The following is a 27998-nucleotide window of genomic DNA, read 5'->3' as shown; positions in this document are numbered from 1 at the left end:
AGCGCTGGGCTCCGGTCCGGGTCCGGGGCGCGGAGACCCACGCCGTCGGCCCAAGGGTGCCAGGGCGGTCGCTCCCGAGGGCTCCGACGGGCGGGTGCGCACTCGGGGTCCGTCGGCCCAAGACACGTGTCGCACTCCCCAGTGTCGCCATGTCCTCGGTGTTCGGAAAGCCCCGCGCGGTCAGCGGGCTGCAGAGCGCGCCCCTCGAGGTCAACCTAGCCATCCTGGGGCATCGCGGGGCGGGCAAGTCTGGTGAGTGGCGCGGGGTTGGGGAGCGCAGGGATGGGGAACACGGCGCTGTGGGCTGGGGACAGGTTGGTTCACTGGCTTTGGGGGCTTCTTTTCCCAGGAGGGTTGTGTGAGCTTGTCCCTTGGTGATACTTTTGGTGACACAAGATACCCCTGAATATCAGAATTTCCCCACTCCACACCTCAGTTCCTTGGAATTCTTGGGCAAACTGCACATTTTTATCAGATGTATTTGTTTCAAGCCAGACCCTTCTATTAATTTTCTGGAAATTCTTTGGACTGTGGTCCTCCGTGCCTGGGACTTGTTGATGAACCAAGATCTTGGGCTTCTATTAAGATAATTTCTGTCAACACTGAACTCCGCCTTCACCACTCTTAGAGTTGTTGCCCTAGGCAGAGACCTCAGAAAAAAGGTTTGCCCCTCTGCCTGCCACTTTAAGTTCCAGACAGCTGAAAGTGGAGGGCAGAAGGGGACTTCTCCACTGACTGTTTGTCCAGTTAGCTTCCCTCCTCAGGGTATTCTTTGAGACTCACTGGGGGTGTTACTTTCTGATTTTGAAGCCAGCCCCCCTCTGACTTAAAGAGGGGACTCAGAATCTGTTTGTGCAACTGAAAAGATTTGCCTTTGCCCCTTTGAATATTAGCTTGTTATTCTGAAATTCTGTCACTGATACAGTTTAGCCAGTAACTGCATGAATGAAGGAATTTACATTTTAAAATATGTATCCCCTGGGAATTGGTTTCCAAGTGGACACTGGTAGGAATCCTAGGAAAGAATTTTAAGGATTTTTCTCGACAATATAACATTACTTTTTAAGAGCCCAGTGTAATAGTTGGCTGACCCTTGCCTTTATGTGGCTAAAGTCTGAAAAAAATCAGAAGCCTGTTGATGCACTGCACTTGGGAGAACTTCATTCTAGAGCTTTACATTCTGCTGAGGTACCCATGAGGGGTGTGGAGGCCAAGAGAGAGAGCCAGGATCTGAGATGTGGAGGATAGGCACTGGAATGTTAACTCAGGACAGGGATCTTGCCTGGAAAGCCTAGGCACTGGGGACTTGATACCCTCCCAGCAATGGCTCACTGATCAACTCTGTTCTTACTGTCTCTGGCTTGCAGCCAAAGCTGGAATAAATGCCCCATGCTTCAGAATCTGTGTGACTTGTCCAGGATGGGGAACATATCCCTTCGGTTGGGGTCTCGCCAGGCTGACCCAACAGTAGCTGGCTGCATGGGTCCTGATCCCTGAGTTAGGGTCTACACAAACATTCCTAAGGCTTGCCTCTCATTGTGTTTTTTGCTATTAAAAAAAAAAAAATATATATATATATATATATATATATATATATATAAAATCTCCCAGGGTGCACCTAGTGGGACTTGGCATCCCATATTTCTGTTTTATTCTAAGCCTTTCAAACCAATTCCTCAGCTCTCTGGTGTGGTTCCCCAAGAAAATTTAGCTTGGTATCAGCCAAGGATCACAGAAGGTTAGATAAGTCCTCCCTAAAATGAGAGGGGCATCTTCTAGGGACCCATGGCCAGGTCCTGCAGGTGAGACTGAGCCCACCTCTTTCTGCTTCTTGCAGCCCTGACTGTGAAGTTTCTGACCAAGAGGTTTATCAGCGAATATGACCCCAACTTGGGTAAGAAACCTCTGTTCCCTAGACCTCCTGCTGCCTATGCCCCACCTGGAGTACTCCCCTGGGACCTACCTCATGGGTGGATTCTGACCACTACTGCACTCCTGGGGGCAGAAGGGAGGAGCTGTTCCTTCCATAGCCCATCCTAGACAACTTAATGGTTGACCCAATTCAGAGAATTATGAGAAACTGACTTGCCCGAAATTTTGAGGTGTGACGAAAGTTTGGAAAATTGAAAATAAAAAAACAAACATAGCAAGATATTCACATCCAAAATGATATTGTTCTTTAAGATCATCACTCAGTGTTCTTTTCCAGAAAAACTGAAGAAGACATTTGAGAAATTCTCTAGTGAGGCTAGCTTCTGAACCAATTTTTTGAACCACATGAGTAGACTAGGCTTGTTTTATTTGTTTGTTTTGTTTTTTTGTTTGTTTTTAGCTGTACCATAGTATATTGAAAAAAGGGATGTTTTGGTGCCCATCAGAGCTGGGTTTGAATCCTGACTCTGCCACTTATTAGCTGTGCAATTTCGAAGCAGTCACTTAACCTTTCTGGGCTATTATTTCCCATCTAAAATGGGCATCAAATACCTATCTAAGAGAATTACTATGAAGATTAAAGAAATAACACATGTTAAAGACCTTGCCTAGAACTTGATCCGTAGTAGATTCTCAACGTACGCCTACTTTTCCATCTTCCTCAATGGCTTCCCATGCATGGCATCTGAGATTCTCTCAAATGAATCATACCAGTGTTTCTGAAAATTGTTTTTAGCAGTAGAACCTTTCTCTAAAATAACCTGTTATATGGAACCCTAATACCTAAGACAAATAAAAGTGGAATTTTATTAGGATCAAAGTAATTTAAAGCTCACATTTATGACATTGTTATTATAAACTGTCCACAATGGGGTATCTGAATGATCTTAACATTTTGAAAATGGGTGCTGGATTATTTACCCATTCATGAAAATTGAATAAAGCATTGGTGGGACCCCCCAAGGGCTCTCAGAGGAAACCCCGGGCTCTGAACACAGGTTGAAAAACCCCACAATGCAGCACTGCCCACAGCAGCCCCCAATGGATGGCTGCTAGGATACCTGGAGGAAAGAGCTCCTGAACCCTTTGGTGCCCATCAGCCCCTCAGTTCAGCAGAACTAGGGTCTGGAGACCCAGTGCTGGAGCAGGGGGAGGCTTCCGAGCTACTTAGCCTTATGGTTTTAATTTTTTTTTCTTGAAGAAAAGAATCCCTTCTTCCAAAGAGATCTTAGAACTCCAGGCGTCAACAGGGAATGTGGAGTGCTTCCCTGGTTAAGTCAGGGGAATGGGACAGGAGATGAGGTGACAGTCCCCCAGGGGTTTGTTCCTCACAGTTGTTCCTTAGTATCGCTCCTTGGTGCTGCAGGGAAGGGAACAGGTCTGAGGAACAGAGGTCATAGGGTTAGGCTGAGGGGAGCCCCTTATATCAGCAGAGGCCAACTTTTGAGAGAACAGGATGAGGGGGACAGTGGCACGCTGGCCGGGGCAGTCCTTAGGAGAGGAAGAACATGGAAGGAGTTGAGTATAGTGGGGTGGGAGGCGGGAAGGAAAGGGAACAGTCAGGGTGTTTGGGGGGCGGGCACCCGGCAATTCCCAAGGGCAATGCCTCAAAAGATTTTCTGCCTAGTTCAGCTGTTCTGGTTCCTAGTTCTGCCTAGGTCATGCTTATACCAAAAATTATTCCTTGTGTATCTGAGATTCAAGTTAACCACACAGCCTGGATTTTTCTGGCAACCCATTTCTAGTGTCCCTTCCTCCCTGCTCCTAATCTATTCCCTTCACACCAGTCCCACCAGATGAGCCCATTACAGAGCTGCTTTGAGCTTCCTAATTGAGTAATTGTGGAATTCCAACCTGACAGTGGGATGGGTGGTCACACGTCTGAGGTGGGGGACAGCTGCTGGCAGTGGTTGGCCTTTGGTCCTTTGCTTTGCTGAGACAGTCTGCTCACACAAGCTGGAGGCCACTACCATCCCTCAGAGGTTCTGACCTGCTGCTGGAACAGCCTAAACATTCCAGCCACTGTCCCATCGCTGGTTTCAGCGGCAGCTGAAACTGTGGGACCAGAGCCTTTCCTCCTGTGGAGAAGATTTTGGACATTCATGGAAGAGTAAGCATCAAGAAGATGTTGCTAGAACACCTCTAGCTTTCTCCAGGGTCTCCTGAGAGCTTGATCACATTTGGGAGCCCCTTGAGTGGGGAGACACATGCCTAGTCCCAGCATGTTGCAGTACTAGACACAACAAAGATGCTCTTCACTGTGATGCTGAATTTTGGTTTTGGATCACCCTTCAGAGAAGAGTTCCTACTATTATCATCCCCACTGTATAGGCTGAGAAACTGAGGCAGAGGGATCAGTGATTTGCCTAGGATCAGGAGACCCCCTCAGGGCTTCACTGAGGGCAACCTTCTGCTATAGAGGGCCTCAAGCCAGAGGTCTGTGTGGCACTGGGCTCTCTGAGCCTCATTTTCCCCATCTGGAAAATGGGACTAATAGACTGTGCTCTGTCTGTGTTAGTTGTGCCTTGTTTTGGGCTGTAACTATTAGAGCTGGTGGGAACTGAAAATTGATTGCCTATGTTGACCCTGCAGAAGGGAGCACATGTCTCCAGGGAGGGTTCTCTCCCAGAAAGGCTGGGGCATCTCGTCTGGCTCAGCCAGGGGACAGTGCCTGCTGTTACCCCTATCTCTTACCTTTATCCTATTCCAGCACGGACATGGTTATCATTTCTGAAGCATCACGCTATGCACACTCTGACCAGAACTTCTTTGGTGCCTTTAAAAAATTATCTTTACTGTAAATGAAAGAAAAATATTTTGGAAAAGGGCTCTTCTCTCAGCATTGAAGTCCACAGAATAGTAATTAACACATGTATTTAAGGACACCAGAGTGCCCTGAGTCAGGGAAGACTACATTACTGTGAATGGGTAAGGATCCTCACAACCCCAACCGTTGAAGCTAGTCACCTCCCCTGTAAAGGGGATGCTGGACAAGATGCCCTCTGAGGCTTCTTCCAGCTCACATATCTTCACGCCCCACTGGACTGGGCACCTCTGGTCCTCCCTGTACTCTGCTTAGAGCTGGAGAACTGGCTGCTCCCCCAAGCAGTGGTTGGCCTTTGGTCTCTTGCTTTGCTGAGACAGTCTGCTCACACAAGCTGGAGGCCACTACCATCCCTTGGAGGTTCTGTCCTGCTGCTGGAACATTCTAAACATTCCATAGCCACTGTCCCATTGCTGGTTTCAGCAGCAGCAGTGGCAGTGGGTGGGTGGGGGCAGTGAGGAGCCAGTGCAGCCTGGAAGGCTCAAGATCAAGTTCCTTCCACTGAGAGGGCACTGTGTGGCCTTCTGTAAGTTTTATCCTCCTCTGGGCCTCACTCTTTCATATTTCTACAATGAAGCTACAGCTAACTCAAAAAGCTGTTGGAGTTGGGGGCAGAGAATGGCCAAGTTTAGGCTAACACCTTTCACTGGGCTGGTAGGATGCTGTGCCTGTTTGGAGGGAGTCCCTACAAGGGGTGCATTGGACAACTTTGGCAGGAAAATAAAGATAAATCTGAACAAGATGTAGGCATCTAGGGACAGCTCTTGTTGGGCCAAATATAGTTAAACATTTGGGGCATATTTTCCATTAGTTTTTTTTATCTTTGCATAAGAGCAGCTATTTATCCAAGTCCCCAAAGCAGGCTGGGGACGAGGAGCTGTCTGTGATTCATGCTGGATGCTAGTGGACTGGAGTGTGTCCAGGCCTGCTTGGCTGCCAGCAGCCCTCAGAGAGAAGTGTTTGACTGTACATTCATCCAGGGCTGGGGTGCTGTTCTCACAGAGGCTGCTGCCAGAAAGGCAGAAAGCAGCCCAGTTGTATCGGAGGGGTCTTGGGGATGACATGCCCCAGGGGCATCCAGAGAAAGGTGAGAACCTAGTACACACACACACACACACACACACACACACACACACACACGTGCCACCCACACAGGGGAAGATTAGGAGCAGGAAGATCCATTGCCAATATGGCAGTGATGTTCTCTTTGTATGCCTGACCCCTGTCTGTTTACTGCTTTGAAGTTTGAGGTCATAAGAACTGAAAACAAAGCAAAAACAAAAAAAAAATTAGAAATAAAAACTTGTGAAATCCAAATAAGGTCAGCAGTTCAGTTCATAGCATGACAGTTTCTTGGTTTGGAAACTGTATGGTGGTGGTACAAGGTATTCATACTGGGAGAGGAGTGCACAGGACCTCTGTACCATCTAGCAGTTTCTATGTGGATCTAAAAGTATTTCAAAAGGAAAAAAAAAAATCACCTAGGAATGTGAGCCTGCCCTGTTAACTTTGGAGGTCCAGTCCCCACTGCCCTTTCCAGGCATTTGTGGCTGGCCAGGCCCCATGCCCAAGGGGGTCCATCAAGGCTCACACAGCCCTGGGCGGTGGAACTATTAAACGTGTTAATGCAAGGACAGGCACTTCGCACCATGCCTGGCACAGAGTCAAGACTTGGAAACTGTTAGCAATGTTACCATATTATTCCCATTTAAAATGAGGAAACAGCCCCCAAGAGCCGAAGTGACTTGGCCACCAAAAACTAACTAAAATTTAAAATCCTCTGCTGTTATGTTGACAAAGACTATTTGTAAAACCTTTTGGAACTTCTAAACCAGGCCTGACGGCCCTGCCTTCATCATGTCCTGTAGTTCTTCTTTCTTTCTTCTCCTACTAGGGGCAGGAGATTGTCCTTGGGGGTTCCTGCAGGCCTGATACTGTGGTTGGAGGGTGGGGTTAGGGGCACTGGCAGTGCAGTTTTGGAGCCTCTCCTGCTCCCTGGGCTCATGGCCACACACTCTGCCCTGCTGGCTTTGTGTATAGGCCTACAATACAGTCTGTCCTGGGGTATGTTATATGAGTGGCCTGATGCTCTGAGCTCTACAGGCAAAGCAGCATCTCTTTGATGGGAGGTTCTCCTGCATTCCCCAAGAAGGTGAGAGTGGTTCCAGCTCCGGTAGCCCTGTAGCATCTCCTAAGGGCCCCTCAAGGCTGCACAGGGGTCCAGCACAGAGGGAAAGTGGGACATAGACTCAGCTTATTATTGAGTGGCCTGCCCTGCCTCTGATCTATCTGACCATCTGTGTTGCAGAAGACACCTACAACTCTGAGGAGACTGTGGACCACCAGCCTGTCCATCTGAGGGTCATGGACACTGCAGACCCGGTAACATTACCCCCATTACTCATGGAGGGCCAAGAATCAGTGCCACCTCCTGGGAAGTCCTGGCCTCAGAGGGGAATTTGGATCTCTTTTAATCTCCAATTTGTTGTGTGACCCTGAATGAGGCACTGACTTCTATAGACCTGAATCCTTCATTTGCTACATGAGAAGAATGGGATGGAACCTGGGGGGACCTGATGATTGTTAGTATCAGCTCTGAGGTTCTGCACTATGGGGCTTTTTGCTCATTATACAGAGACTGGGGCACACCTGTTTATACAAATGCTCCTGATGAGAGCCCATTGGCCCAAGTCCCTCCAACACATGCCCCCCACCCCCAACCCCCATGTCCTTACCACCCTCTGTTAAGACCAGATGCCAGTTACTCTCTGAAGCCAAAGGGACAACATGAACCTGACCCAAAACCAGTGGTGCCCAGTGATAGCAAGTCCCTGTAGGGGTCATGCCAGAGTCTTTGGCTCTGCGCCAAAGGGGCCAAGGTCTTCTGGTCTTTGGCTGCGTGGTGGGAGGGAGGTTCATGAGACAATGCCTCCTTTCATGCCAAGCCAAATCCACACTCAAGTGCTCCTTTGAAAAGGGCTCTGCTGGGGAACAATATACAAAGACCTGGGAGTAGGGGGTGTGGGGGCAGCTCAGGTGAAGGCCTTTACCCCAATCTTCTTGCCCCTGAGGGGGGACTCCGCTTCTTCACCTCAGGATACCCCCAGGAACTGCGAGCGCTACCTGAACTGGGCCCATGCTTTCCTGGTAGTTTACAGCCTCGAGAGCCGCCAGAGTTTTGAGGGCAGCAGCAGCTACCTGGAGCTGCTGGCCTTGCACGCCAAGGAGACACAGCGCAGCTACCCCACTTTGCTGCTGGGCAACAAGCTGGACATGGCTCAGTACAGGTGAGCACAGGCAGCTTGGCCCTTATCTCCAGAGCCCACTCTCCATATTTGTAATGGCAGAGTGGCCTCTCTAGGCATTGGTGAGCAACCCCCTGGAATTTAGGTAAAAGGGACTGTGGGCATTGGTCTTCCCAGCAGACAAGGAGAGGAAGGGAGGTGCATCTGGGCCACACAGGAACTGACTTCCCAGAAGTGAGGAAAGAAGCCACTCCTCCTATCCTCCTGGGTCTCCATGGTCTCTCTCAGCCCCACCCTTTTTTGCTTGAGTCTGTGTGAACTCTGGTCCCACTCCTAGCCGCTGACTGGTCATTCAGTGGCCAATTCCAGGGAGAACCTCTGATTGGCTCCGTGGATCAGGGGACTGCTCTGGTCCACCCAGCTTTTGCCTCACCCAAACCCACGCCCCAGTTGGCTGTGCTGAGGGCAGGTTCTCTCCTGGACTTGAATCAGAGGTCATAGACTGAGCCAGAGGTCAGATGACCACAGAACACTGCAGCCATATTTTGTTTGGCTTGACACAGTGTTTTAAAAGTTCTGAAACTGGAATACTTTGAGGTGGGTCATGCTCCCTCCAGTCACCAGAAGCCTTACCCCACTCCCCATCCTGTCCCTCACCCTCTTCATACATTCACATCACCTGCCTGACCCTGAAGCATTGGAGACAGTGGTACCTATACTTGATGAGTAATCCCACTGGACTCTCCAATGCTGACACTGTCCTTGTAGCCAGTCCACCTGCCAGGTATGGCACCTTCTACCAGTCTTCCCACCACCTGCCCTGCTTGTGGCTGCTCACTCCTGATTTCCCAGGCCCCAAAGACCCTGTAACTGGTGTTAGCAGGGAAGGGACCTTTTGTTTAAAATGAGTCAGATGGGCATTGGGGGGGAGTTGTGGTTTCATGAATAGGGTCTCATTAAGGCAACTCCAACGGCCATCCAGTCCTCAGACCCAGACAAATTCTTGTCTCAGGGAATGAGGGAAGTTGTGTGATGTTAAAACCACCAAAGGCTGTCTTTGAGGAATTGCAGAACCTGGAAGGAGGGGTCAGAAGACTGGATTGTGAATAGGCCAGATTTTAATATGGGGGATAAAAACTACAGACCACTCTTTTGACTCCAGTCTTTGCCAAAGGGATTGTCTAAAAATGGTGTGGGAGCAACTAGCTAAGAATATGGGGCTTGAGAGAAACAACATCCGTTCCCTAGGAACATGCCATGACGGTTTACCCCGACTTCCTTCTTTGGTCAAGGCCCAGCATTGGTGGACCAGGGCTCCCTGGCACATTGACTCTTTCAGCTAAGCATTTGTCAGTGTCACCATGATTGTCTTGCTGCCGAGAGTGAGAATGTGGTTTAGAGATTTCCAAACCTCTGACAAAATGTTCACTAGGCTGCAACAATTAAGGAAAGGAGTAATGTCATGTGCCTGTCACCCCCATGTGAGCATGCATGGGATTCTTGTTTTTGAAAATTCATTACTTAAGCCCCCACAATGACAGAGTTATAGACTCAAGTTCATCATAAAAGCAAATATACCAAGTTCTCTTTCAAAAGGGGACCCTCAGAAAGCAGTGAGCGCACATACAGACCACCAGCCCTGGATGGGAAGTGATTAGATATTCTTCTGCCCATGACCCTTTTGGTCCCAGTGGTGGGTACATTTCTCTCTGACACACCCACCCACCATAGAACAGCACTTTGGGCAACTAGCCTACTCCAGCCCCCTGCTCCTGCCAAATTAGTCTTGTCCCACCACTACCCACCCTGGTGTTTCCTCTCACCTCATGGGCTGTGCCATGGTCCTCAGGAATGGCAGGTGGGACATTCAGCAGTGCCCAGCAGTCAGGTGGTGGTCAGGAGGATTCAGCCAGTGAAACCTTGGCCTTAAGACCTCAGGGACCTCTGTCTCTTCTCTCATCTGGACACCTGACCTACCCAAGAGCCAATCTTTTTTTTTAAACCTCAGTTCCCCGAGCTTTCAAGTCAGAAACTTCCAGAAAACTTCCCAGTTTCAGATATTTATCCTGTCATCATAGGAGGTGGTGTAGGGCCCAGCTGGAGTAGGGCTTGTTCCTCCTGTTTCCCCCTGCTCACTACAAAATGTCATCACCCCTGTTCTCTCCAACTGTACCCCAGGCCGGCAGACAGAACTCCCCATGAGCCCTGAGAGCTGAGCCCTAGGTCACCTCTATGGTCCATCTCCTGACCAAGGGACCCACGTTGGGGTAAAGGAGAGATGGGACTGAGAGTGGCCTTCTTCCTCTAGCCACTGGTAGGTCTAGCAGCTTCTTACCCTCATGCTTTTTCCTAAATTCTGGCTTTGGTGACATTAGCTACCATTTATTGAGCACTGGCTCTGTGCCAGGTTCTGCGTTAAGCACTTGACACTAATTGTCTTTCTTAATCCTAACACCCCTGAGAGGCACATGATGTCATCCCGTTGTACAGATGTGCAAACAGACTCAGAGTGATGAAAATGGGCCCAGGTGCCCGGCCAGTGAGTGGGAACTGGGCACAGCCCCTCTGCTTGACTCGGAGCAGCACACTCCTGACTCCCTGCCTTGCCCTGTTTCCTCACCAGGCAGGTCACCAAGGCTGAGGGTGCAGCTTTGGCCAGCAGGTTCGGGTGCCTGTTTTTCGAGGTCTCTGCTTGCCTGGACTTTGAGCACGTGCAGCATGTCTTCCATGAGGCAGTGAGGGAAGTACGGCGGGAGCTGGAGAAGAGCCCCCTGGCCCGACCACTCTTCATCTCCGAGGAGAGGGCTGCTTCCCACCAGGCCCCACTTACCGCCCGGCATGGGCTGGCCAGCTGCACCTTCAACACTCTCTCCACTGTCAGCCTGAAGGAGATGCCAGCTGTGGCCCAGGCCAAGCTGGTCACTGTGAAGTCATCCCGCGCCCAGAGCAAGCGCAAAGCTCCAACCCTGACCCTACTGAAGGGCTTCAAGATCTTTTGAGAGCCCCTCCTCAGGAACCCTGGGCTTGGCTGCTGGGCAGAGCTGCAGAACAGGGGCTGGCTTGTCACCACCAGTTTTTCCTCTGATGCACCAATGATGTCCCTCTGGTGGACAGCTGGCCCCACCTCTAGCACGAAGCAGTGACCCTACATTCAGTTCACTGTATGAGTTGGAGGGACAGGTAGGGATGCTGTTTCTTTGCCCTCCAGACCTTGGTTTTCATGGTCACCACTACATCCATGACCCTGGAGGGAAACAGCTACTGAGACAGCCCAGAAACCTGGAGTCAGCCTTGATCAGGAATGTCCATCCTCCTGCCAGGACCCCTGCCTTCCCACTGTGGACCCTAGTGGATGGACAGCTCCGAGAGGCCCTGTCCATTTGAAAGCTAAGAACAGTCTGCAGGAGGGATGGTCCTGCGAGCTGGCACCACTTGGTGGAAGGGAACAGAAGAACGGTTGCTCGGAAGCCAGAGCCTGGCCCTGCCACCATCATCTTCGGACCTCACAGAAGCCCCAGGCAGCAAACCCTGGAGTTTTTCTGAAGACAGTTTAGTTAAAATAATTCTGTAGGAAAGCTTGGACAGGGAAGAGTCGTAGGCAGAGGTATTGCCAGCACTTTGCCTTTACGTGAGGGTCAAAGGGAGGGGGCTGTGGTCGCCTGGTGGAGGGAGACTCCAGCACTCTTCCCAGCTTTCAGGGTCTTCTTGTCCCTCCTTTGTTAAAGACTCTGTCCACAGACACTCAGGACCAGCTTCCTCAAGTTGAATGACCAAACCTGCAGGACAGAGTTCTCTCCAGTGACAGTTCCCCAGGGCCCCAGGGAGCTCACAGCTGGTGGGATCAGCTGCCACCTGGTGGACACTGTTGGCCTGCCCACTCATAGATGGAAACAGCATACCTGTTTGTAGTCTGGCTTGGCAGGACCCAGGACTCCCAGCAGTGGGTTGGAGACAGAACCTAGAGCATTTGGGGTTAATAAAGCAGATTTTTGCATAAATCGTGCTGTTGCCACTGAGCTTATGCCACAACACCATGGCTCAGATCTGGGATCAGGATACTCCCGGGAATCTCACTGTTAGCAAGAGAAGGCTCTCAGAGGCAGGGAGTGCAGTTGTTTCCTAACTTTGCTTACCATGAACCCTCAGCAGATAAGCAGGTACAGGAGAGGACTCTGGGGGGTGGAAGAGCCAACAGGGGATTCTGACCCTGGAATTCTGCTCCTTCCCCTCTCAGCCAGCAGTCCCAGGAGCTTGGATTGGAAACATCTCTAACATAGTCTTCAGCCCCACTCCCAAAATGGAGAAGTTGAAGTTAGGGGGAGCCCATGAATACTCAAGACGGCATACTGAGGGTCCTGTTCAGGGTTCCTGACCCACAGGCCAGCTAGGGATTTTACACTTTCACTCCAAGCCACTTGTGTGTTTGTGGACCACCACCATTTGAACAAACTGTGCACTTCCAGCTGCCCACTCCCAGAAGCTTTTAATAAAATATTGTTTAAATAACAAATTTTAGTTTGATTGCAGTTCAGTCATTGTATCTGCTAATGAAAACATTAGACTTCCTAGGGGATACTGAAACCAGAGAAGTTCCAGGCCACTGAGCTGAGCTCAGTTCAGGAGCCCGTGCCTGGCTGGGGATGGCACATGCTCTGAGCACTCACTGGCCCTCAGTTTCTGGTGGATCTGGAAGCAGGACCATTGAGGCATCCTTCTCTTTTAACTCAGTTCCCACCTGGGCTGAGTTTGGATTTCCTGAGAGCAGCACCTCTGTTAGGTTATTGAGGCTGTTGTTTTCTTTGGTTCTGGACTCATCCAAATGCAGGACTTCTGATGTGTCCTTTTCTTGTGGCTGCATCTTTCGATTTCTGGGAGGGGAGGAAACAGTATTGTTCAGGGATGCTGCGGGGGTGGAGCAAGACTGGCTCTCCCCAGTGAGTTAGAGAATCTGAGGGGGAAACCCAATGTGCAGTCTGGGAGCTGTTTGGGAGGAGTGGCCATGGTTTGACATCCCTTCAATAAGCACCTTACACTTGCATGTGCATCATATCAAATCCTCACTGCCACCGGTGAGCCCAGCTTTTATTACCATCCTCCCTTACAGATGAGGAAATGTAGCTTAAAGAGACCAAGGAAGGTTGGGTGCAGTGGTGCACACCTGTAATCCCAGTGGTTTGGGAGGCTGAGGCAGGAGGATTCCAAGTTCAAAGCCAGCCTCAGCAACTTAACAAGGCCCTAAGCAACTTAGTGAGATCCTCCTCAAAATTAAAAAAAAAATTACATAAAAGAGGGCTATGGATGTAACTCAGTGGTTAAGCACCCCTGGGTTCAATCCTCTGTACCAAAAAAATAGACAAAGAAGCACATACCTGAGTTGTATGCTTCAGTCTCCCCACTCTGAGTCCTGTGTTCTCACCAAACCACACTGTGCTCCCCAGGACTGTCATCCTACTTAGTACAGGTCCTTGTCCCCCCTCATCCTACCCCCTGAGCTGCTGCAGGAAATCTCTAATTAATCTGTGTCCGTATGCTTCCTTCTCCAAACCAGCCCACCCACACCACCAGTGTACCCTGGCCTGCACACCTCACTCCCTGGCCCAACACCTTCATTGGCTTCCACCACCCACATCCATGACCTGGTGTTCCTTCTAATAACTCCCACAAATCTATCCTCTCTCCAAGCTGGTTTTACTTAAGGTGCCCCTAAAATTCCTGGGGAGATCTATCTGTGCTAAGAGCTGAGTGTCCAGAGAATCCCTTGAGCCACAGAGGGTACAGGTCACTTTCTGCTGCTCCCATGGGTGGCCACATTGCTTCAGTTGACTTGCTTAGGGGATGCTCCCTGACAGGGGGAGAGGGGCAAGGACACCTTCTTAATGGTTACCCTCTGGGTCTGCCTCTTGCTGGTCAGAGCCAGGGAATGGTAGTCAAGAACAATTGCTGGTTTTTTTAGTTGTTGATGGACACAATACATTTATTTAATTTATTTGTATGTGGTGCTGAGGATCAAACCCAGTGCCTCACACTGCCAGGCAGCGCTCTACCACTGAGCCACAACCCCAGCCCATTTGCTGGTTTCTTAACAGCTTTGGGTTCTCATCCCTGAGGCAGCATTTTATCCAAAGGGTAGACAGCCACAGACCCTAAATGACCCCTTCCTTCTGGGAAGGCAGGGCCCCTACCCTCCAGGACTACCCCAGACCAGCTTCTCACCTGTTTGCCTGAATGCTCCTTCCCAGGAGGGTGAGGCTTATGACCACCACCACAGCCGCCAGGGCAAGGATGGAATAATTCCAAGGAGACCCTGTGGAGGGACACACAGGACAGAGCCTGAGGAGAGGCCAGGTGCTCCTCAGGCCCACTCCCAGTTGGGGCATGAGCTCAGACCAGCTCACAGCATCGATTGTGCCCTGCCATGGAGACTATCATTAAGGATGAAGAGCACTTTGTCCTAGGGGAACTCCCAGTGGCAGAGGTGGGGGACAACACCATTCCTACCCTAGAGAAGCCCTGATCTAAAGGGGCAGGCACTGCAGTTGGAGAATAGTGGGGAAAGGGAGCAAGGGGGAGAAGAGGTGAGTCAAGACCAACTTCCCAATCTTCCATTTTGCCTCCCTGTGTAGTACAAGGAAAGCAGGAAAGAAGGAAGGGAGGGAAGGCAGGAAGGGAAGAAGTGATGGTCACACTGCCTACAGATGGGTCATAAGCTGGCTAATCTGAATTTGGCTACTCAAGGTTTGTCCACAATACTGAATGAGGCGGGGTTCAGCCTCAGGACTTCTGCATGGTTGTTCCCTCTGACAGTGTTCTTCCTTATACTCTCTATGGCTAATTCCCTCCTCTTTCTCTGCTTTATTTTTCGTCTTATTACACATCAATACACTGTGTGTTAGTCACTTGCCTTGTTTATTTACTATCCACTAGAATGTATGCTCCACAAGGACAGAGAGTTTTGTTTTACTCACTACTGTAATCCTAGTGCTGAGAACTGCACCCAGTAGGACCTTAATAAATACAGTTGTGTATGTGTTAAGTAAATAACCACACCCTGAGAAAAGGAGGGTGAGGCTCGGACAAACCCTGGACAGCGAGACATCGTCTCAGTCAGTCCCTGTCCTGGAGGAAATGCTGACTGATGTGTTGGAGGAGACTGAGAGGGAGGCTCTGGCCAAATCCTACTCTGTATGTTGGGGAGTATCACCACCCACCACCCACCAGCCCCTCACCACTTACCATCTTCTACACGAAAAAACCAAACCATTTCTTCCAGCAGCTCCTGAGGCACCACAGTGCCAGCTGGGTCTCCGATAACCTCTTCACTATGGTCCATGTTCCTTGCCCTCGTTAGGGTAGGCTTCTGGCACTGAAGTCCTTAAGCCCCTTGGCCACAGCTGCTTTCCTGTCCTCTCCTGGGTTCTGGTCCCTGAGCAGAGAAGTCCTGAAGACCCCTGGAGACAAAGCAGGGAGCATGACTGGATATCCCAACTCAGTTTACCTCCCTTCTGGGCAAAACACAGCTTTTCTCTAGCCCAGGGTTTTAGGGCCAAAACAGCCTCATTCCAGGAGCAGGTGGGACCCGGGACCATAGAAGTAGGAATGACTCAACTCTTTATTAAAACTCATCACATGTGAGAGGAGAAGTACCAAGCTGGGGTTGGAGAGGACTGGGCCAGTGACAGGCCATGGAACCTTGCAGTGGTTCCATGGAATCCCTGCCTCTCTCGCCTGCCCAGCATCCCCAGCCCACTTCACACCCATAGCACTCCTTAGCAAATTATCCCACCTAACAACTTGCATCTCCCACCATAGCCAATCACAGGCCTTTGTCTCTCCATGTGACAAAGCTGAGACCAAGGGCTGGGAAAAGAAGAACCAGAGAAAGGTAACTGCCAGGGCTACCTTAACCCAGGCCCACTTGAGAGTACTGCCTGCAGTTCAGCAACCCCCTGAGAACTTTTTCTTCCTTCCTTCCTTTCTTTTCTTTTCTTCCTTTCTCTCCCTCCCCCCCCCTCTCTCTCTATCTCTCTTTCCCCCTTCCTTCCTTCCTTCCTTTCCTTCTTTCCTGCCTTTTTCTTTTGGTACTGGGGATTGAACCCAGCAGTGCTGTACCACTGAGTTATATCTAGTCCTTTTTATTTCTTACTTGGAGACAGGGTCTAGCTAAGTTGCTGAGATTTGCCTTGAACTTGTGATCCTCCTACCTCAGCCTCCTGAGTCACTGAGATTATAGTTGTACTTCAGAGTCTAACCTTCTCCCCGTCCTTCCTCCCTTCTTTCCTCCCTCTGTTCCTTCCTCCTTTCTTTATGCTTCCCTCCATTGCTCCCTCTCTCCCATCTTCCTTAATTTGAGCTTATTTCCATCCTTGCAAAATAAAGCAGTTAAGCTATCTATGTTGACCAAACCTCAGACAATCTCAGGTAGCTAAGTCAACCTGGGGGCAGGGGATGAAGAGGAGAGACTAGCCCAACCAAATAGGGAGACACAAGACCAGACATGAGACCAAGGAATCAGTAATTTGAGAAAGACCTATGTACACATGGAACTTCACATACAATATCTCTATCAATGTCAGGGAAAGGAAGAATTATAATAGGGACTTAGAGACTGTTTTTGCAAAAAGCACTGAGTCTTCACTTGGACCTGCAGATGCCTGACTGGTAACTAAAAGCAGGACAAGAGCCTGCATCTCTGCCTTCATTTTGTTTGTCTCCTTTGCCTTGAACTCTGGATCAGATTCCTGCTCAACTCTCTGTACTTAAGCATGTCAGTTATTTAAGGAGCATCCATCTAAAGCTGGTAATCCTCTCCCTTCAAGAATGAAGATGCCAAGATAAGAGTAACTAAGGTATTTTCAACAAATTATCAACTACCAGTTTTACAACATCCTGTTTCAGATCCCTGGAGTGGCGCCTAGAAGTCTTCAGTCGTTGCCCTAAATTTATTTCCAGAAACAGTGGAGCCTTGCAAGCAGATCACCCCATGTTATGACTGCTCCCCTAAACAGGAGCAATCATCTCATGGGAATCAAATTGCCCCCCTTTCCAGGATCACAGATCTGATAGATATCACAGATTTGATAGACATCACATGAAGCAAAACGAGAGTGCCCCTGAGCAGCCGGCAATTTCCTAGGCACCAAATGGAGATTTCCATTACCACCCCCTCTGCAGCAGTAATTTCCTTGACACTGATAAGACTCGGTGCCATCAGAACTGAGATAATGATCAACCAGACCCAACTGACCGAGTCTGCTTGGCTGTGTATTATTCTTGTCCCCTTCCCTATGTAATCTTGGAGCTCATATCAATACCCTCCAAAGACACGGCTGCAACACTTGATCCCCCTTGTCTTCCCAATATAGCTCTACTGACTAAATTCCTTTCCTGCCTTTCACCATTACTCTTTCCATTTGATTTTTGGGGTGAATAGCCAGACCTAACTTCTTGGGACTCCCCAAAGTCAGGTCCCCTGCAGCCAAGGACTCCAATAACAATTATTTACTAGGTGGTATAGGGAAAACAGCTTACCATATGGGAAAACTCAGAAGGGATGCATGTCTAACAAACAGCACTTACAGAAACAGGCTGAGTGAATGAAAGACCTAAATGTTAGAGGAGTAATACAAAGTAAGGCCAGATATGGCGGTGCATGCCTGTAATCCCAGCTACTCAGGAGTTTGATCCAGGAGGATTGCAAGTTTGAGGCCAACATGGACAATTTAGCAAGACCCTGTCTCAAAATATAAAATAAAAGGGCTGGAAATGTAGCTCAGTGGCAGAACATCCCTGAATTCAAACCCCAGTATCACAAAAACAAATTAGAAAGTTAGGAGAAGGTAGGTAGGACTTCCTAAATAAAACCATGAGAGTTCGAACCATTCAATATCAGCACACATTTATGAATTTTCATCAAATTTATGCAAATATTTTATTTATTTTCCTAAATAAAACCTTGAAAGTTTCAACCATTCAGTAACAGCACACATTTATGAATCAAAATCATATGAATCATTTTTGCATCAAAACTAAAGATACCTATTCTTGAATAAAGTAACAAAAACATTTCCATTTGGGATAAGGTGCTTGCAATGCTTAAAACCAAGATGGGATTGATATCTAGAATATAGAAAGAATTCTTGCAAATCAACAAGAAAAGACAGGAACCTCAATAGACAAATTGATGGAAGATGTAACCTGGCAATTTACAAAGTAGGAAACTCAAAAGGATTGCAAGCATATGAAGAAATGTTCAGAGCCAGGGTTGCTGCTCAGTGGTAGAGTGCTTGCCTAGTACGTGTGACAAACTGGCTTTGTCAGCACCACATATAAATAAGGAAAATGAAAGTCCATTGACAACTATGAAATATTTTTAAAAACCATTCAAAATCCTTGGTAATTAGATGAAAAGAAAAAATTAGATGCTTCTTGACATCTGTTGGAGATTAGCATAGTTTGAAAGCTGGATGGGGGGTATATAGCCTTAGGAATTGATAGAGGGAGTGGAAGATGGGGCAACCACCTGCAGAGAAAATGAGTCACATAAGATGTTTACACCTTATGACACTGCAGTCCTGCTCCTGAGAAAGTACTAGAAGAATGATCCTCAGGAGGGATCTATCACAACGTGTTTGAATATTCAAAATATATACACACAAGCAACAACACCTATCTTACAAGAACCCATTTTTAAAAGGACACACATTAAACACATTAGGACAGTTGTTTCTGGGAGAGGGGGGAAAGGGAGCAGGAATGGGGATAAAAATAACCAGAGAAATCAAACAGAAGGGTGAGGTACAGACTCACTGTGAAAACATGGCCTGGAGCCCTGGTAAGAAAAACGGAAAGGTAAAGAGAGGGAGTCAGTGATGCAAGTCCAGGAGCTCGACAGCCTCATAGCCTTTGGACATTCAGTCAGGTGTGTTCACAAACAACTGAGGGCCAAGCTGAAAAACTGACATTAACCAAAGGACTAGATTGACACCAGCCTTTTCTCCAGCACTAAGAAAACTGAGAAGCTGCTCTGAGAAAACTGAAGGAATATCAATAGATTTTAAGGGAAAATATTTTGACATGAATATAATACCAAGTTGAGATTTTTCATATGTGAGTGATCATGTGTCAAGGCAGACATGGAAGTCAGGGGGGAAGACCTTTTTTAAGATATCTACTACCTACTTCCTCATCAGAGGGATATAATGGAAAGACAAAGTTACAGAGTGGCTAACAGATGTGATCTTGTCTTCCAGCTCCAACTGACTGTTCAGAACACTGTTCTAAGGATCACGCTGGTCTATCCAAACTCTGCGCCTGGGCTAATTAGTAACATCAGCCAAGGCCCCTGTCCCATATACTAATTCCCCATGCCCACAGAGAAAAGCATGTGGCGGTCAGGATTGAAAACTGTCTCCCTCTGGGAAGTGGGATGGGGTGTTCACTTTGAACCCTTTGGTATTGTATAGACCTTTTGCAAGCATGCCCTACATTCATGACAATACATGTAATTATAATTTGTAGTGAGGATTTAACCCAGGGCTTCTCTACCACTGAGCTACACTCCCGGTCCCCACCCCCCCTTTTTTTTTTGGTACAAGGTCTAAGTTACCCAGGCTGGCTTGGACTTGCCATCTTCTTGCCTTGGCCTCCCAAGATGCTGGGATTACAGAAGTGCACCACCATGCCAGCATGTATGAATTTTCAATGAGTGTGTGTGTGTGTGTGTGTGTGTGTGTGTGTGTGTGTGTGTTTTGCTGGGGATTGAACCAGGGCCTCCCACATATTTGGCAAAGGCTCACCCACTGAGTTACACTGCCAGCCTCTATTGTATCCTTCTGAGACAACAATTCCAATTTTGAATATTTAATTAATGAGACTAATTAAATATATGTACAGAGTTGCAGGTAGGCTGATGTTCACGTGGAGTATGCATTGTAAATATGTATACAAATGTCATAGTAAATACATATCAACCAACAAAAAAACAAAATGACAAATGGTTACAAATTCAAACTGAGAGTCAGTCTTCCCTCCCTGCATCAGATGCCCCCAGAAACAAAGGATAAGTGCCCGAGGACTTATGCAGTTCACTTCTAGAGTGACATCATATTATTACTCTTTTATTGTTGAATTAAACTTCATGCTTTATTTGGATTTCTTTCTTTTCTTCCTACTGTCCTTTTCTCATTCCAGGATCCCATCCAACACATCATACTGCATTTAGTTTTCCTGTTTTCTTAGGTTCCTTTGGGAAATCCCTGAATTTTAATCAGGGCTTAACCATCTGCCATGGGCTGTGACTTCTGCCAAAAACCCTGAACCACCATCCCCGTGGCTGGTTGAGAACACTCACCCTGGATCCTGGTTCCTGGGGCCTTGATCTGCTAGTGGGTGCAGCACTGATTTCTGTGGTGTCCTCTTCTTCCTCCTCACAGGACGGTCTTTGCACCTGAACTATCCCCAGAAAGGTGCACTTGTGGCCTGGGGGGCAGTGCCAGCAGAGGCAATAGAAGCTAGGCCCATCTGGTAGCTCTGCCCTTAGTATATGCCCAGGCTTGGTGTCTTTGCTGCCACTCTGGGGTGACTGACCTCTTGAGTGAGTAGCCTCAAATGGCAAGCAGGCTCCACCCGACTTTCACAATCTGAAAGACTCAGGAGTTCAGTGCATTCCATCATTGTGGAGGGCCCATTCCAGGCCTGTGTTTCTCATTATTATCAATCTTTAACCAAAGAGCAGGGAGTCAAGGTTGGTCTTTTATAGCCAGTGCTTTCTCAGAGTGAAGGTCATGCATCATGTTAATTCCTTAGAAGCTATAAAATCAGACCTTTGGAGGGTAAGGGTTGGGGAAGACTGTGTGGTCACCAGTGACAGCACAGAGGAGGAGCAGGAGCAGGCTTAACACCTTGGAGAGGAAGTAGGAATCAGGTGTTCCCCTTACCAAGCCAGACCCACTTAATTGTGACAGTCTGTGGGCCCTGGGCTTTTCTACCCAGTGGCTCTGCATCTCCAGCAACCATTATCTTTGGCTCAGCCAGGGTGGGATTCTAATTCCACAAATGTAGAAATAGAAACTGAGTGAGGTTGAGTGTCAAGTTCCTCTATGAGTTAAGCCATGGTGAGCAGTGTGGACAACAGCATGGTGCAGAGGGAAAGAGACCCAACCAGGAACCTAGGGGTACCTGGAACCCTAGCTCCTTGCCACTCTGTAGTGCATTCATTCATTCATTCAGGAAATACTACTTATGCACCTGCAGTGTGGATGCAGGGGGAAGTAGGCAGGTGAGGACACTGCTGTCTTGGAGCTCAAACTCCAGGGGAGATAGGCAAAGTAAGACAAACGAAATAACTGTAGCTCGTGATAGTTTCTGTGAAGTTTAAACAATATAAGATCTAGAAAGAGATGGGCTGGGGGAGCTATCATTACTACATTACTATACTAAAAAATGAATGCTGAGTTAACCATGCAAAGACCTGGGACAGCAGGTGCAAAGACATTGAAGAAATTATGGGCTTAATGAGTTGGAGAAACGAACAGTGGCCAGTGGGGCTGAAGCCTAATGATGAGGGGAAGAGGCTTGAGGATCCTTCAAACTTTCTTTCTCTGGGTCTCTCCCTGCTTCTTTCTGTATTACAACAGGGACTTAGAAAGGCTGACTTTGCTAAAAGCAGTGACTGTAGGCCTGCAGATGCCCAGTGGGTAACTGAAAGCAGGATAAAATTTGGCATCTCTGCCTTCATTTTGTATTTGTCTTCAGGTCTCTGCTTAGCTCTGCATATAGGTATATTAATGATTTAATGAGGGTTCATCCAAAAACTAGTAATACAAGTTTCATTAGCCCTAAATTTACCTAATTTATCTTGACCCCTTTCAAGACTGAGGCAAACTTTGTAGCATCCTGTTTCAGACCCCTGGAGTGGACCTGAAAGAGACTTCAGTTGTCCTATACTTTCCAGGAATGGTAGGAGGCAGCACATCACCCCTCTATGAGATGGCCCCCCATAAACAGGAGCAATCAGCAATCATGTCATGAGAACTGAATTGGGGCCCTCCCAGGATCAAAGATCTGTTAGATAAATATCCTGAGCAATAAATGGAAACTGACCCTTCAAGCAAGAACTCGAGAGTCATCTCACAGAATCGACCTGAGAAAATATCAACTAGACCACAGTTGGACCAAGACTGCCTAATTATACACACCTCTCACCCCCACCCAATTCTTCTTCCTCTTAAAACTACAGTTCAAACCAGGGTGATGGTACAGGCCTGTAATCCCAGCAATTTGAGATTCTGAGGAAGGAGTTTGACAAACTGAAGGACAGCCTTAGCAATTTTGTGAGAACTTATCTCAGAATTTTATAAAAAAAGAAGGGCTAGGGATGCAGTTCAGGGGTAAAGTGTCCCTGGGCTCAATCCCCAGGATTTCAAAAACAAAATGAAACAAACAGAAAACTACAACTCAGTTGGTTGTGGTGGTGCACCCCTGTAATCCTGGCTATTTGGGAAGCGGAAGCAGGAGTTTTGCATGTTCAAGTTCAATCTGGGAAATTTATAAGACTCTGTCTCAAAATTAAAAAATAAAAATATTCAGGGATGTAGCTTAGTGGTTCAGCACTCCTGAGTTCAATCCCCAGTACCAAAAGTAAATTACTTAGTTTGTTAATTCATTAATTTAAAAAAAAAAAAAAACTGTAGCTCATTTTGACAACCAAAAGACAGGGCTGAAATGCTGGATCTCACTTTGACTTCCTGATATGACTTTTTTTTTTTTTTTAGCAGTACTAGCATTTGAGTCCAGCACCTCACACGTGCTAGACAAGCACTCCACCACTGCACTACATCCCCAGCCCTTATTTTATTTTGAAACAGGGTCTAGCTAAGTTGCCCAGGCTGCCCTTGAACTCGTGATTCTCCTGCCTCAACCTTCCAAGCAGTTGGAATTCCAGGAATTCCAGGAATGGAATTACAGGATTTACAAGCCTGTCTCAGTGTATAATCTTTTGTGTAAAGCTTCTTTAGTTATATGTCAGATTCATCTGTTTCATACAGTTGCATTCATTCATTCCTGCTTTTGCATAGTATTTTCTTGTGTGACTATGCTGCTGTATGTGTGTGTTTATTATGTTTATGTACATGTTTATATATGTACACATATATATTTTTTCAGTATTGGGGGCTTCACACTTGCCAGGCAAGCACTCTACCACTAGGCTACACAGCAGTCCATATCTGTATTTATTGGATTATGTTTTTCTCCAAATATTTTCATTTTAGTAAGACTTTATTATTTTAACATGTAATTCCTGCATATTTCTTTTAGATTAGTTTCTAGTTAATCTTTTTAAAAATATTTTTTAGTTGTCAATGGACCTTTATTTATGCGGTGCTGAGAATCAAATCCAGTGCTTCACACACGTTGGGCAAGTGCTCTACCACTAAACGGTAACTCCAGTCCCTGAATCATGTTTTTATAAGAACATTTCAACTCCTCCACTTCTTTCCTCTATCTGGAAAACATGTATAATGGTGCAAAGGACATTTTAGGGCCGAGGTCATTGAATTATAATCAGTGGGCCAAATCTGACCTGCAGCCTATTTTTTTTTTTTTGTTAATGAAACTTTAATGGAACATGCCATTCCCATTTGTTTACATAAAGTCTATGACTGCTTTAATGCTACATTAGCAGAATTGACCAGTTGTGATACTGATTGTAGGTCCACAAAACTTAAAATACTATTTGGCTCTTTAAAGAAAAAGCCTGTCAACCCAGAAGACAAGATATGGGTTCCTGGAACATCTCATGAAGCTGAGCAGCCTGCTTACCCCTGGGCCACCTGTTATGGAATGTTATGGGAGAAAAAAAAAAAGTGGGGAATCTCTGTTACAGAAATTTAGACTGTAATGTAACAAATACATGCATCACATCTGCTCAAATAGCTCAATAAGTGAATAACATGGCAGCAGAAGAAGTTTTAGTCCTTTCCATCCTTGCCTCTGGTTAGCTGTGTGACCTCGAACTCGTGGTCATTTACATGGAAATTCCTTCCTTCTTTCCCTTCCTCTTTCTTTCTTTCTTGGATTTCATTAGGTTTTTCAGGCTGGGTTGAAACTTGTGACAACAAGCGATCCTCCTGCCTCAGCCTCCTGAATAACTGGGACTCCAGGCAAGCACCAAAGCTCAATTTCTTACCCAACCACATAAAGTTTTATAAGGACTAAGAAGAGAAAGTATTTTAGAAATTATTTTCAGGAGGGGACAATTGTGTCATGACAAAGGCCAGAAACCCTTTCAACTTGGAAATTTTCCATCTGGGAACAACCAGTTAGCTTTTCTATTCAATAAGGTAAAAACCCACAACACTTTTTAGGAAAAAGAACCTTTTTCCTAAAGAAATACATGCTGAGCTGTCCAGGGTCCTGACCCCCTCAGCTGGGGCATTTTAACCTCAACCAGGGCTAAGGTGTCAGGTAACGTCCTGTCCTGAACTCTAGGGCATCTTCTTGCTTCTCATCCTCCTGCCTTCCCATAGTAAAGATTCAAAGTCTGCTCAGTTGACAACCTGCAAAGGCTTCAACGTGGTGAAGGCTGTTTGTATTTTTAGGATGAGTTGTTCTGCTCCTCAGGGTGGGCCATTCACTATCAGCTGATACCAGGAGGGGTGACAGGTCCCTGACTAGCTGTTTGTTCTTGGGTAGATGTTACTAGGGATTGAATCCGGGATGCTTTACCACTGAGCTTCATCCTCAGACCTGCTTCTTTTTTCTTTTGAGATGAGGTCTCACTAAGTTGCCAAGGCTGACCTTGAACTCCAGATCTTTCTGCCTCAGCCTCCAGAGTAGCTGAGATTATAGGCCTAAGCCACCATCCCTGACTGGAACCCCATATTTTCTTTGAAAGACTAATTTTACATTAAACTCAGAAGGGGGAAATCAAATAGTGGAATCAGTAAGGGAATTTTTGAAAGGATCGGGCAATAAATCCAAATTACTGGTGCCTAAGCTCTGACTTGATGGCCTTATCTGCAATAGAATTGTGGAGAGAAATGATGGGCATCCAGAGGAAAGCCATCTCTATGGCAAAGTAAAATGATCTTGGTGAACAAATTCTTTTCAACAGGTAAATATTTTTTTTTCCAGAAACACTTCAGAAATATTTTCAAAGTTGGGGAAGTTTGGACTGGAACTAGTATGAAAAGATTTTTTTAAAGTATGTACTTACTCCAAGAAAAGACTCTGCAGTCACTACCTTTCTCTCCTTTATCTTATCGATAGCATTTGAGACTCCCTATGTCATTGACCCCCATTTGTAATCCTTAGTTATTTCTGTTACTTTGACCCCTTGATCCAAGTTATAGTATAACCAAATATCTTCTTCAGTCCCCAACTAAGTCAGAGTCCAAAGATAGAACAAAGCCAAGATTTATCAGCTTTTCCTTTAACTATATCAAGTCTTTGAAGTTTAATCATTCTCAGAGACAGCTCTCTTTGACTAGTTCAATTTGACAGATGCATTACTCAGCAATATAAGAAATGTCAAACTTCTTCGTAAATCAACATTGTGTGTTGATTTGTCTGCATTTTGTCAGTTCCTACCTTCCCAAGCAAATAAACACTTTTTTTCCTCAAGGAACTGGGGATACATCCTTGGTACAGTGTGATACACTGTCAGTGGAAATGTAAAATGGTACAACCATGTTGGAAAACAGCTTGACTGTCCTATAGGTTAAACATAGAATTACCACATGGCCTAGTAATTCCACTTTTAGTTATATGCCCAAGAAAACTGAAAACATATTTCCACACAAAAAGGAGTTCATGAATGTACATGGCATTATTCATAATACCCAACAAGTAGAAACAACCCAAAGTCCAATTGATGAATGAATAAGCAATAGAATATTATTTAGCCAGAAGGAACAGTGAAATATTAATATAGGTTAAGTGAACATTTAAAACATTATGTAAATGAAAGAAGTCAGTTATAAAGACCACATATTGTACGAAATGTCCAGAATAGGCAAATTGGATTGTAGATTAGAGATGAAAAGTAAATTAATGCTCTTTCTTTTTTTCTTCCTTTCTTTTTCTGCAGTGTTAGGGATGTGAAATGCAATTTCTTTATGGGGTAATGGATATTTTCCAAAATTGTGGTGACTGATGCAAAACTCTGAATTCACTACCAGTCATTGGTATGTACAATTTAAATGGGTGAATTGTGTGGTATGCAGCATGAGGTCCAAAAGCAAGTGACCTCAGCTTTGAGTATTTTGTTAACCAGAATTTCAGGATGCTTCGTGCAACCATAATGGAGGCGCCACAACAAATGTCAGGAGTTCTAACTTCTCCGGAACTGAAAAGTCCTTATTGTTGTTTGCTTGTTTACAGGTATCTGCAGGGTTTTTTTTTTCCCCAAAAGTGTTATGAATGTTAATAGACTTTTAAAATATACATTTGTAGCATGGTGCAGTGGTGCAAACCTGCAATCCCAGCAGCTCAGGAGACTGAGGCAGGAGGATCATGAGTTCAAAGCCAGGCTCAGCAACTTAGTGAAGCCCTAAGTAACTAAGTGAGACTCTGTCTCAAAATAAAATATAAAAAGTGTCGGGGATGTGACTCAGTGGTTAAGTGCCTCTGGGTTCAATGCACATTGAAAGAAAAAAAGTAAAAGTAAAAAAAACTATATATATTTGTTCAGTGGTAGAGCACTTGCTGAGCATGCACAAAGCCCTGAGTTTGATCCCCAGCACTGAAAAAAAAAAAAAAAAAAAAAAAAAAGGAAAAGGAAAAACACCCTAAAATATACAACACTTGGAAATGTACAGCAAAAGGCCTTCTGTCACCCATACAAAAAACAAATAAAAATCTTTTTACTACCTTGCATTGAGTACAGGTGGTATCCTTATGATCATGTATCTGATCAGAGTATTATATGGACATTAGCACTTTATTAATAAACTTCTTTCTTTCCTAACCTTTTCCCACTGCACCGGGCACCTCCTTTTATTTTTGAGAGTTTTTAAGACCTTATTTAAATTTACATAAGTGCTCATCAGTCTTTAAACCAGCCAAAATATGAACTGCATTAAACATGAAATCTTCTAATTTCCTTGTGGAGGTAGGCAAAGGTACTTTACAAAAAAACCCCACTATTTCTATTAGTTAATGAAACACAGTTTGGTTAACACTGTAAAGCAGTTCTGTGCAGTAACTGGAGTTGAGAAACAAACCAACTCCATTTAAGACTTAGTCTCTTTAAGTTTATTTATTTATTTATTTATTTATTTATTTATTTATTTAATTTATTTATTTATTAATTTATTTATTTATTGAACCCAGGAACTTAGTGCTTGTAAGGCAAGCACTCATCAACTGAGCTATATCCCCAGCTCTATTTACACTTAAAAAATGTTTTTAGTTATAGATGGACACAATACCTTTATTTGTTTTTATGTAGTGCTAAGGATAGAACCAAGTGCCTCATTCGTGTGAGGTAAGCGCTTCACCACTGAGTTACAACCCAGTCCTCTTTATTTTGAGATATTCCCTTGATTTACTAGATTGACCCTCAACAATAACTGGATACAGAAGTATCCTTAGGCTATTTCTCCTACCTTTGGTTCCACATCTGGCTTCTCTTTCTGGGGCTCCTGGTGTCCCTTAGATACCATGTCACCTCTCTAGTCTCTCTCCTCAAAAACGCCCTGGGTCCTGTGAGTCCCAAGCTGCCTTTTCCAGCTCCTGGTGGAGGAGAGTCTATTGAGATTTGGCATTTGTGTATCATCCATTCAGGGGTGGGAGGAGTGGAAGAATGTGTGTGGCCTTGTAGCGCTGATTCGCAGAGCAGCTGGACAGATTAGCGAATGACATCTGCTGAAGTCACACGGGCCAGTAGCAACACAGCATAATCAGAGTGCAGAAGTGAACTATCGCCACCTTCAAAAAAGGTTGGTGAGCTGCGCCCCCTCGTGGATTTCTGATGCAACCACAGGCAGGAGATGGCA

General features: G+C 46.2%; 2 protein-coding genes across 3 annotated transcripts; one reads left to right on the top strand and one right to left on the bottom strand.

The window, feature by feature from the left end:
* RASL12 (RAS like family 12) lies at nt 1–12511 on the top strand. The gene is made up of 5 exons (XM_079125749.1): nt 1–252; nt 1838–1894; nt 7065–7138; nt 7853–8043; nt 10625–12511. Exons 1-5 carry the CDS (start codon nt 150–152, stop codon nt 10998–11000), a joined length of 801 nt encoding a protein of 266 aa, XP_078981875.1. The 5' UTR covers nt 1–149; the 3' UTR covers nt 11001–12511.
* SLC51B (SLC51 subunit beta) lies at nt 12002–27766 on the bottom strand. 2 transcript variants are annotated; one of them, XM_079125755.1, is made up of 4 exons: nt 27609–27766; nt 15235–15449; nt 14215–14305; nt 12002–12869 (listed from the first exon to the last, which is right to left on the bottom strand). In XM_079125755.1, exons 2-4 carry the CDS (start codon nt 15329–15331, stop codon nt 12662–12664), a joined length of 396 nt encoding a protein of 131 aa, XP_078981881.1. In that variant the 5' UTR covers nt 15332–15449; nt 27609–27766; the 3' UTR covers nt 12002–12661. The 2 variants fall into 2 exon arrangements, with proteins under 2 accessions (XP_078981881.1, XP_078981880.1); XM_079125754.1 differs by lacking the exon at nt 27609–27766 and adding an exon at nt 20351–20663.
* Between the last annotated feature and the right edge of the window lie 232 nt (nt 27767–27998).

This window comes from Sciurus vulgaris (genome assembly GCF_902686455.1).
Source record: "Sciurus vulgaris genome assembly, chromosome: 2".
Lineage (NCBI taxonomy): Eukaryota > Metazoa > Chordata > Mammalia > Rodentia > Sciuridae > Sciurus > Sciurus vulgaris.
This window is presented reverse-complemented; position numbering and strand designations above follow the sequence as displayed.